At 44.8% G+C, this 12,500-nt stretch overlaps 1 protein-coding gene across 1 annotated transcript in view; it reads right to left on the reverse strand.

Moving 5' to 3' along the window:
• LOC310774677 (kelch-like protein 5) overlaps positions 1-12,500 on the reverse strand; it is a gene marked incomplete at both ends in the record, with an annotated part of 53,192 nt that overhangs the window by 450 nt on the left and 40,242 nt on the right. Inside the window, 6 exons of the mRNA XM_083634788.1 lie at positions 3,840-4,011; positions 4,258-4,395; positions 4,762-4,836; positions 7,607-7,693; positions 8,767-8,842; positions 9,644-9,868. Coding sequence (XP_083490914.1) covers positions 3,840-4,011; positions 4,258-4,395; positions 4,762-4,836; positions 7,607-7,693; positions 8,767-8,842; positions 9,644-9,868 — 773 coding nt within the window. The remainder of the gene's footprint in view (positions 1-3,839; positions 4,012-4,257; positions 4,396-4,761; positions 4,837-7,606; positions 7,694-8,766; positions 8,843-9,643; positions 9,869-12,500) is intronic.

A 12,500-nucleotide genomic window follows, 5' to 3' on the forward strand; every position in this document is an offset into this window, starting at 1 on the left:
TTGACATAATTCTGCGCAATCATACATTGTTGTCATTGCCATTCAACATTTATTACATTGTATTGGGGTCACACACAACAAATGTGATGGAGCTGAAAAGAAGGCGACAGAAAAGTGTGTGCGTGTGTGTGTGTGTGTGTATTTCTCTGTTTTATTGTTATCCCCGCAATACTTTTTTTAGGGTATATAATTTGCCTCTGTATTGGGAAATGAGTGGGTACAGAGTACTGATATAGCAAATAAAAAGTTTACTCATAACTTTTTGCTATATTTGCAATAATAACGTATGGTTGTGACAAAAAAGTGTGTGTGTGTGTGTGTGTGTGTCTATGTGTGTGTGTCTATGTGTGTGTGTGTGTGTGTGTGTGTGTGCGCGCGCGTGCGCTTTCCCCCTCGCATATTTCTCTGTTTTATTGTTATCCTCGCAATACTTCTTTTGGGGCATATAATTTGCCTCTGTATTGGGAAATGAGTGGGTAGAGTACTGATATAGCAAATAAAAAGTTTACTCATAACTTTTTGCTATAACAATGTATGGTTGTCACAAAATCCCTAGGCACACCTGGAATTGCCCCACGGCACAGCTCTAGGGGGAAGCTGTGTATCTGCCATGCTTGTATGTTTTGTTAGCTGCTGCTTATCCACAATTTGACCGATGTTCCACCCGTCAGTCACTTGGTTTTACTCGTAAACCTAACACCCACGTTACGCATGTTGGAGGGCGCAAGGATGAACAGATTTCAGGAGCGGTGTTGCAACTAGTATTGGTATTGTGAAATGTGTCAGGACCACTAGTTATAGTAGGCGGGATATAATTGGGGGATCTAATAGTAGGCGGGGATATAATTGGGGGATCTTATAGTAGTGGGCTCGGTCTGTCTTTGTTGACTCTAATCTGCAGTTGTTGTCTGCAGTTGTTGTGCCAGTTGGTAGCAAAAATTGTAAAATAGCAATGTTTGTGGAGCAACGTTGCTATTTTACAATATCGACTCCGAAATTTGCCCCTTGGTTTTGTTTAAAGCCCCATTCAGCAACTTTTCCAAGTTTCGCTATTTGGGAAACTGCGCCCTCTGGGTGCAATACTATCGTATCGATATTGCCGTTCAAAGTCAACAAAACACAGCGCTAGAAAGCTCTATGTACATGTTGGGACATCTGGTACTCAGCACGTGATGAAATAATAATCCATATTTGAAACCCTAGTGAAACGTCATTTTCGTAGCAAATCCGCACCGACTTACTTCCTTGTTTTCCAGAACACAGCGCTTCCACTGTACAGCGCATGTGCGGTATGCCGCTCATGCTGTCTCAGGCACACAAATGCCTAGTGCCAGGAGAGGCCTTTGGAGGGCGGTGTGTGACCAATTAGAGGCGACATTCTCCCTCTTAAGCTGTGTTCACACCGAGATATTTATTTTTCGCTCTGTCGCTTGATTCAACCCTTTGGAATCGCTCTGTCGCTGTGATTAAATCGCTCGTCAACAGGCACACGAATTGACGGACATCTGGGGGCTATAACGTTACGCAATGTCATGATGTTTGTCCACTACGAGCCGCCGTAGTTGTTTACAAGCTAAGCCTATCAGCGTGCTCCTAATGCGAGCTCTCTACCGGTAGTATAGACTTCACTTCATGTCAGCTGTCAGCCTGTCAATGAGCTGTCAATGCGGTTTGTTGCCACACAATAAACCAGCGGTTTGTTCCAAGCCAGTGTGATCCTTGACTCACTCACGGCAGCCAATCAGCATTGAACAGCGAGCGACTGATGCCAGCGTAATTTCGCTCGAGTTGGGATATTTCATCTCGGGCGACGAGCGTATTTTCTCCCTATCGCTCTGTCTCGGACGCCCAGCGATTTTTCTCCCGGGCGAATATACGCTCAATCGCTCGTTTGCATTGACTTTGTATGTAAACTTGATGCCAGCGAAAAACTTTAATAGGTCGGTGTGAACGCAGCTTTAGAATACACTGGACCATCTTCAATGACTAAGGTCGCTTTCACATATAAGCTGGTGGACTCGGTGCGATTTGGGGGGATGAAGTTGCAACATTGTTGCGATTTTCATTTGGTTCGGTTCGCTTTCACACAGCAATTTGTCACAAACGCACCAAACCTTCTGAACAATGTCGAAACAGTCACTCGTCTATTGGACAGAATAGATAAGGGAAATCTCTCCTCTCCAGCAGACTTCTTGCCTGGCTGTGGCTGAGGGCTGACTGAACACTGACTGAACAACACAAGTGAATCCGCAAAACACAAACCATCGAGCAACACCTGCGATATTGAGATTTCTAGTTTTACTTTGGTGTTACTATCAAATCAATATTTTACAAGAATGTGCCCAATATGAGCAGCAGATGAGGCAGCAACATTTCATTCTGCAGATGAGACGAGTAGCCTACATACCGAAGGAGAAGCGCGGCAAGCCAGCTGTTGAGAAACAATGTGTTGTTGTTATTATGGCGACGTACGTCACGCGGCGCGCAGGTACTGTACGCATTTCTTTTTTTCCCATGATGGCGAAGGCTAGGCGAATGCATGACCCGCCCCTCTCTGCCTCTGATTGGCTCTGTACTCGGCTGCTCCCACCTTCTTTCCAAGCGAGCCAGAAGCATCTCAAACGAGCCTAAATATACTTTCATTCAATGTCACGATGCAGCGGGGGGAAAAGTAGGCTAATTCCAAGCATGATTCCTATAGATATTAGTGTTTGTTGGACAGCTAACATTCATACATGACTGCAGTTAGTTGTTGCTGAGGCTATGGTCATCTAAGCATTTGTTCATAACGTGAGCAGCAGGTGCCAAACAATCATTAAATCAACAAGCATGAGATACTTCATTATATGGAACGTTACAATTGCAAACCCTATATCTGAGTTATTTAGGCCTACTTAGCCTATTGCACAGACGTGTATTTTTTTCTTGTCATTCCAAATTTAATCACATTGTTGCTCTGATTAATATTTCAATTCAAATCACTCTTGTGTTATAAATAGTAAATGGGCATTGACACTGTTTTTATATAACCCATCAATTCAACCAAATCAATTCTCATTAATCTTTTATCTTTTCTTTTTTCTTTTATCTTTTCTTTTTTATTTGTCTGTAGGCTACATACGTGCACTGCCAAGAGTAGCGGCAGCATTATAAACCAGAGACCAGACTATATCAAAAACATAAACACACAGTGGCATCTTTCATGCATGCTAGCAAGCGAAACTGCTGTCTGTCTGACCACACTGAGTCTGACCACAGACTGTAGAAAGAGACGCAGGATAGCCAAGCGAATGTGATTGGATGAACGTTTGACGCTAGGCCAATCACAGGCAGAGAGGGTGCCTCCAGCCTTCGCATCATCCGGAAAAAAATATTGCGTACTGTACACGTGTGCGTGTCGGAGTGTTTGTTTTGCTCCCTTCTACTGTCTTCTACTCATGATGCACTGCGTGAGTGCATCAGATGCACTGGCGCTCTTGTGTTTAGTCCGGTTTGCTTTCACACAACAAATGAACCGCGCCAGGGTTCACTTGGAAGTGAACCGAGACCCACGTTTTCAAGCGGACCAGAGTTTGCTTGTTTGTTCCGCAACAGAGTTCGTTTGCGCTTTCACACCACCCCAAACGAACCGCACTATCCGAGGAAACAAACTCTGGTGCGGTTAAAGCGGACCAAACAGCTTATATGTGAAAGCGACCTAAAAAGCTGTTATATTAAGGTGAAAAAGTTACTGATTGGGGCTATCTCTATATATATATTTATACACAGTGTGTGTGTGTGTGTGTGTGTGTGTGTGTGTGTCTGTGTGTGTGTGTGTGTGTGTGTGTGTGTGTGTGTACCTGTGCCCACTCGTTGGTCTGAGGGTCATAAGCCTCTACAGTGTTGAGGTACACCTGTCCGTCATAACCGCCCACTGCATAGAGACGGTCGCCAAGGAGACACACGCCAACCGCATCTCTGCTGATGCTCATGGGGGCTACTGCTGTCCACACATCGGTCTGAGGGTCATACCTGCGCATGTACACACACACACACACACACACACACACACACACACACACACACACACACACACGTCACACACACACACACACTTCTGTTTTTTTTGCTCACTATCACTGCATAATTCCACTAGTGCTATTTCATAGTTTTGATGTCTTCGCTATTATTTTAAAATGTGGAAGAAGAGTAAAAATAGAGAAAAATGCACACGTTCAAACTGTGGACTGGTAGTGTGTATACAGTATATATGCTCACCTCTCCACACAGTCACTTAGCCGTGAGGACAGGGATGAGGCCGGAGCATCGTGACCTCCGATGGCGTACAGGAAGCCATTCCACGTGGCCACGCCCACCCCGCCGCGGCGTTTAGCCATGGGAGCACAACCATTCCACCTGGGGAAGGAGGTCAGCGGCATGGAGAAAGAGAGAAAAACAAAAATCAGAGTCACGAATTAATAATCCTTCACAATTTCCCCCAACACAGAGGAAAAAACTCAGTATTGAGAAAGGCTTCAGGTCAAGATGTCCCAACATGTTCTTTCGAGCGGGTTTTTCTTTGGTTCCAACCCTTCCAGTGAAGACTATAATGAAGGGCTTTGAGAAGCACAAGTTGTTTGAATGCAGTCTACTCTAATGCCCTCTGAGGTTTAGCCGTCTGCTTTGATCTGTGGGTAAAGAACATGAGGACAGACTGTGATCTGTAGGAGGAGGAGCGCCTCTGTAGAAAAACACAGAACGTAAAAGAGTGCTGTGTGTGACCTGTTGGTGTGGGGGTCGAAACACTCCACTGAGCGCAGACAGGACGAGCCGTCACGACCTCCCACTGCATACAACCTGAGACAGAGGGAAGCACAGGTTACTGTTATGCTTCTTCTGGACACACACACATGCACACGCACGCACACACACGCACATGCACACGCACACACATGCACACACACACACATGCACACGCACACACGTACACACCTGCCACACAAAAAGACACCCAGCTGTGGGGAATTCTGGGAGTCCCATTTCAATTTAGTGACAGCAGAACAGATTGGATAAGGGGTGTGTGCGTGTGTGTGTGTGTGTGTGTGTGTGTGTGTGTGTGTGTGTGTGTGTGTGTGTGTGTGTGTGTATGCGTGTGCGTGCGTGTGGTTGGAGGGGTAGGAGGAAGAAGTGAGGTGAGCAAAATCAATCAGCCAGCACTCTTGGGGCGTCACTACCCTAACCAGTCACTCAACGTGTACGCCTGTGTGTGTGTGTGTGTGCCTGTGTGTGTGCGTGTGTGCGTGTGCGCGCGTGTGTGTGTGTGTGTGTGTGTGTGTGTGTGTGTGTGCGCGTGTGCGTGTGCGTGTGTGTGTGTGAAGGCAAAGAAAGAAAAAGTGCAACTGGACCAGTCAAGCAAGTAATGAGCTCCATCAGGCAGAGAGCCCAGAGAATACACAAACACATACGTGCACGCCCATGCCCGTGCACGTGCACGCGCACGCACACACACACACACACACACACACACACACACACACACACACACACACACACACACACACACACACACACACACACACACACACACACACACACACACACACACACACACACACACACACACACACACACACACACACACTACTGCTGGGCACCCTTAGTGCAAAGCTGTTGTTTCTGTATTAATTAGCATCTATAAAGCCTTTCTCTGTTGCCTCTCTCCCAGGCAATGAATAACAATAACGGCACAAAATGACGATACTAATAACTTCTCTTGTGGACTGCTAGAGCATTCTAGGCCAGAGACCTCCTTTCATTATGTTCAAGTATGCATGTCTGCATGTATGTGAGTTAGGGCTGCACGATTTATCATATTTTCATCGTCATCGCGATATGAAAATGCGCGATGAACACATCGCAAAAGTCACGTGTTATCGCAATTTTTTTATTATTTTTTTACAGTGCACCTGAACGCAACATGCAAGATACCGGCTGAATAAGTGTCCAAATGTTCATGTCATTCTGGCCAATACTCCACTTCTGTTATAACATTTCAGTCTGGAATATGGAATATCTTTCAATAATCGTTATGACTAAAAGGCTAAAAGTAATCTCATGTGTAAGAAATGACTGTTCTACATTGAAGTAAAAATGTAAATAATTAACTTGTTGGTTTTGGATTTTTTTTAGCTTCAAGAGTGCATTTTTGTTCGTATGACCCTCAACACAGGCTTTGAGAATCCCGTGCCACTTACTGATACGTATGCTTAAATTAACACACTCATGTTGCAAAATGAATTTTTCACTGTAATACTTCAGAAGTTGAATTTGAAGTTCAGCATTAATACATTTGTCATTTTTTGTCTTAGATTTACCTTTGTGTGTTATTGCAATATAAAACTACATAATTGAGAATCGATTCTAGATTCTGGAATCGAGAATCGTTGGAATCGAGAATCGATTCTGGAATCGGATCGTGACCCCAGGAATCGGAAATCGTATCGGATCGTGGCTTAGCCGGATTGGAGCACCCCTACCCATTAATATTTTTGTTTATAGCTTTTTTTTATTTATCGCAGGTCATATCGTCATCGCAATATTGAACAGTGTTATCGCACATCGCAGCTTTTCCTCATATCGTGCAGCCCTAATGTCAGTGTGTGTGCACGACGCGTTATGTATGTCAGTGAGTGTGAGTGCACGTATATACTGTATGTGCTATTGTGGTGAGGAGTTTCATTTACCCTTAAATAAGTCCAATATACCAGCGTTAAAGTTGTGACAAAGATTTATTTACAGAAAACAAAAGTCTAAAACGGATCCGGACCACTGCAGCTATCGCCCCTAGACCTAGAGGTCATCCCAGGACACTGTACCTGCAGTGCACAGCGCCCCCTAACTCTTGGAGGTGTAATAACAGGCTTTCAACTTATTCTACTACAATATTATGTTTAAGTATGCATGTGTGGCGTGTAACTGTATGTGCTGTGATTGAAAGCATTGACACCTGTTCGGTTCACTGTTTGGTGCGGCGATAATATGGCGATCTGCTCCGGACGGGAGGCAGCAGAAACGATGGCCTGCAACCTTCTCTCAGTCTCCTTCATATTCTAACACCGTGTACCATGTGCTGGTCCAAAGCTTCTCTCTGACACCTCTCACCGGACAAATTCATATTTCATATGTCCCTCTGGAAGTAGGCTCAGGGGCTAAGCCTGGAAGAAGGCATAGCAGCAGGACCAGGACGTACTGGTTTCATCACACCATCTATCCTGGCTGCACCAGTGCAAGTGTGGGACTCCATCGGTCTGGGCTCTACTAGCCACAAGCATCGGATTTCACTTCTTTATTGACTTTGTATTGGTTATTGATTGATTGGTTTTGCTCTCTATAGTGGGTTTATATCATGGCTATTGTACAGAGTGTACAGTATGTCCGTTTGTATCTGATGTCCTGTCTTGTTTCTATTCTAAACCATTGTTCTAAACACACTGAGACAATTTCCCACATAACCTGGTCGATATCAGCAAGAAGCTATTGAACCTCGAGTCTGGTTTGAGTACACACAGTATATATGTACTCTGTGTGTACTGTATGTATGTGTGAGTGCATCCATGTGCTCACTTACTTGCCATTGAGCACAGCCACTCCCACAGTGCTCCTGGGTGTAGCCATACTAGCGATGAAGCTCCACTGGCGAGCCTGGGGGTCCCACCTGGAAGGAACGATGAAACTAGTGAATACGGAACACAGCGCCAGAAATTATTCAAAATAATGAAACCTGCATCCGCATTGTCACAAGAACAGCTTCTTCCCAACTGCCATCCGCCTCTTCAACGAGGCTCGAATGCCCGCACGAATAAGGACATCAGGTATGAGCGTTCCCCCGGTTTGGGAAGCACTGACAGCTGAGGTTTACAAATGTGATGCTGTGCTATTCACCTTATTCACCACGCCCACTTTTTCTCTTTCTCTTCCGCGTTAGACGCAACGTATTTGTTCTTCCGGTTCAGCGCTAGTTGGCGGCCATTTTCAAAATAAAACGTCAGTATCAATGAAGTTTGGCAACATTCAGAATTAAGCTACACTTCATAACGTTACTGCTGCGAGGAGCCGATGGCTGTACCCGGTCGGCATTTAACGTTAGTTACAAAAGCACATCAACAGTGTTTTCTCACTGCCAGTAGCCTAACTACAGTAGGGTTTGACAGATAGCTAGTCCGACCGGTGTCAGCACAGTCAGCGCTCCCGGTCCTCGCTGCTCGTTAAAGATTTCCAATAGGCGTTATTCTGATAAACTGGTCACATATATGTTACGTTCGTACCCGACAAATATTAAAACTTTAATTTTTTTTTTTTTTTTTGCTTGAAAACAGCTTATTGGCAAGTCTAAATGACTGTGGTAGGCGTACTCTACTTCCGTGTTTAAAACCGGAAAGACGATTACGAAATGACGTCATGAAGACGTCATTTGTATGGGCAAAGAATAAGGTGAATAGAGGTAAGCATCTGAGTTGGAACATTATCCAGCCCACAAAAAAACTAATAATGAGTTAATAATTGAAAAAATAGACATGGTACTACAGGCCAGGGGAAATATTGATGGAACTATTACCTGTACAGTAGGTGAACTGACAGGCTCGAAGAACAATCAATGTGAAAAATGCTGTACAACAAACTAGCATTCTCAGACTCTGAGGTGCAAAAGCCAAAAAGAGAAGTAAATAATACACAGTAGAATAACAGTAAGCAGTGCCATAAAGCTAGCTGTGTGGAGTGTCCTCTCACCTCTCCACTGTGCTGAGGTAGCTCCAGCCATCATGACCTCCTACTGCGTACATGGGCCCCTCTAGGACTGCTACACCTGCAATATGCAATCACATAGGGTTCAATCATGGCAACTTACCAGCAGTTATAATAATGCCATAAAAGCACACAGATGCTGTGGACACGGTGACGTGTGCAAAACCACACACCCATCATTGAGCCTGCTGAGATTACGGCTGGATCGCAGCATGATGTCACCTCTGTACTCAAGAGATTTATCTGCCAGAACAGCTGTAGCTCCAGATGTGATCGCCCCCACCCCTCACACACACACACGTGCACGCACACACACACGCATGCACGCACACACACACACACACACACACACACATACACACACGCGCACACATGCGCACACACACACACACACACACACACACACACACACACACACACACACACACACACACACACACAGCACACCTTACAAATGTGCACACTGTAGGCCAGCTCAGGCTGGCACAGTGAGTTGGGAGATCATCCTTCAAACAGAAGGCTGCGGTGCAAAGATCAATTAAGAATCCAAAGTTTATTTTTCCATTTTTCCAAAGGTTATGTTTGCTAGCGTTTGTTCTTGAATGTCTTACTCAAAATCCAAACAACCTTCAGCATTCAAGGCTAGTCATATCGGATTAAGAATAGCTGTTATCATTAGCCAATAAGTATCACTCTCTATTTACACTCACAATTAGCTGAATTAAATATGCAGGGACTATCCCCGGCCCTTTTCTGCTTGTAAAAGCTGTGTGTGTGTGTGTGTGTGTGTGTGTGTGTGTGTGTGTGTGTGTGTGTGCACACGCGCGTGCGTGTGTATAATAAAAAAACTAAAGGGAGTCACCTAAGCCGTGCCTGTGTGTGGACATGGGGGGCATGACGCTCCAGCTCTTGCTGTGGGGGTTGTAGCACTCCACAGTGTTGAGGGTCTTCAGTCCGTCTCGGCCCCCCACCACATAGAGACGGCCGTCCAGGACGGCGACGCCGAACTGCAGCCTCCGGCCGCTCATGGTGGCCACCTGGCTCCACGAGTCCCCACGCAGACAGTACTGCTCTATGCTGGTGGCACCTGGGACACAAACACAAAACTCAATATAATATATATATATATAGAATATAATAAATACATATAAAACAAGACACACAGACTCTTAACGGCGCGGCTTCCACGCGCCGTCACTGGATGCAATGTGGATGCGGGGGAATGTGTGATGTCAGTAGAGCCGCAGTGGCCGTAGGGATCTGCTCTCTCATCGGGGGGCAGCAGCGCCCCCTGTTGCCCGGCAGGATGGACTATCATCAGAGTGGCTGCGGCTGGAGAGCCGGGGGGGGGAGACATCATGGGTGGCAATTTTTCTTGTGATGCGTCTTATGGTAGGCCGGTGAATGTTCATTTGCACCTACATTAAACTAAGAGAGAGATATAAAATATATATATATATATATATATATACCATAAAAACAGTCTCTACAGGAACAAGTCCATATGAAGTTGACCGCACACTCCAGAAGAACAGGGTGACCAATGCTGTATCAAATGATCATATTTATTTTATTTTATATTATAGTTTTATTTATTATAGTTCTTCATAAAATAAATATGATAATTTGATACAGCATTGGTTCCTGTAAAGACTGTTTTTATGGTATTTTGATCCTGCTTGCTGTGACCAGCACCTCCCTACTTGGATTGTGCACGAGTAGCCTACTTTTCCCTTGATATATATATATATATATATATATATATATATATATATATATATATATATATTTATATAAAATATATATACCGTAAATTCCGGACTATAAGCCGCGGCTTTTTTCCCGTTTTTTGGCCTTTTTTGCCCCCTGCGGCTTATATAACGGTGCGTCTTATCTATGGATTTTTTCCAAAAAAAAAAAAAATCTCTCTTTTTTAGCACTCTTTCTAACTATAAATCCACTTCTGTTTTAATTTCCTCTCTTGCCCTCTTTTAACAACATAACATAACATAACATAACACAACACAGGTAAGCAGAAAGAAAAAGACGAAGCAATCACGCCATGAATGAGGAAATGACTCACCTGCTGGAGGCTGGAGATACACGCTTGGGCTAAACTTTTACTCCGTGAAACACTATCGATTAAGTCCGACATCGCTCAGAGGTTTTGAGCAGCTTGAAAACAAGTTTGAAAACGTGCAGAAGTCCATCCACTCACTCACTAAAGAAACTAAGGCAACCGTGAACAGAGTTTATAATGCGGAAAAGCGCATCCGCGCACTGGAGGACAAAAACAACACAGTGAGTCCGAAAATGGATAAAATGCAAAATCGAAACCCTGCACACGCAGGTTGATGACTTAATCAGCAGGAGTAAAAGAAATAACATTCGCCTGATCAATGTAAAAGAGGAGCTGAGATTGGTGACATGGACGCTTTCGTGGCAAAATCCTGTGTTACATCCTGGACCTGAAGGAAGGCGAGAAACCACCAGAGGTGGACAGGGCACACCGGGCGCCTCGGCCACGTCCAGACCCCGGCCTGCCACCGAGGGCCATCTTCATCTGCCTACTCCGCTGGCCCGACCGTCAACTCATCCTCCAGGCTGCGGGGAAGAAGCCCCTCACCTGGGAGGGTACGCGCTTTTTCGTCCGGCAGGACCTCTCCGCGTTGGTGCAACAGAAACGCGCAACATACAACAGCATCATCGAGTCAATGGATATCGCTTTGGCGTACTGTACCCAGCGAGACTCGTCATAACCAGACCGGACTATCTTTAGCACTCTTTCTAACTATAAATCCACTTCTGTTTTAATTTCCTCTCTTGCCCTCTTTTCACCACACCGCGGACACTGTGTGCCCAGCGGCGGAACAAGAGCTCAAAGTGAAACTGCCGAATATCTTTTGAGTTGGACTGGTCAATAGTACTGTGAGTAACTAAAATAAAAAAATAAAAAACGGAATTCTCTCTTCTTTAGCACTCTTTCTAACTATAAATCCACTTCTGTTTTAATTTCCTCTCTTGCCCTCTTTTCACCACACCGCGGACACTGTGTGCACTGTAAAAAAAACAAAAAATACCACAATGTGTGATTTTGTCTGGGGATTAGTGACCTGACTTTTGTTTTGTTGAAATGTTAATAAATGGGAGCTTCCCCAAACAGCCATCTCTTTCCCGACAATCCCCTCTGTGCACGAAGCCTTACATATGGTAATTAAACATCAAAACACCCGCGGCTTATAGACCGGTGCGGCTTATAGAAGAAAAAAATAGTCACCTTTGAAGGTGCGGCTTATAGACCGGTGCGTCTTATAGTCCGGAATTTACGGTATATATATATATATTTTTTTTGCGTGGTTATTTCTGCAGATACTAACATTTCTTGCGGGCAGAGGTTCTGTTGAATTCAGTGCTGTTTGATGCCGGCCGGTGGGGTCAAGTTTCTGCTTCGTGACGTCATGCACGTAGCTGCGTGAGCTGTGATTGGTCTACTTCTGTGGGGACAGACAAACCCTGTTCTAGACGACTCGTAAAAAATATGGGCTCACGGGGAAATAGGAGAGTTCCAAAGCTCTCACAAAACGTTAAAACGCCTATTAAATGGGATAGGACATATTAATAACTGCTACAGCCTTCATCATATAAACATAGAGCCCTGAATCTGCAGTCTTATTCCCAGTGAGATCCTTCTCATGCTTGGTCTTGAATGTGTGGATGCT

This window comes from Poromitra crassiceps, assembly GCF_964638095.1.
Source record: "Poromitra crassiceps genome assembly, chromosome: 4".
NCBI lineage: Eukaryota > Metazoa > Chordata > Actinopteri > Beryciformes > Melamphaidae > Poromitra > Poromitra crassiceps.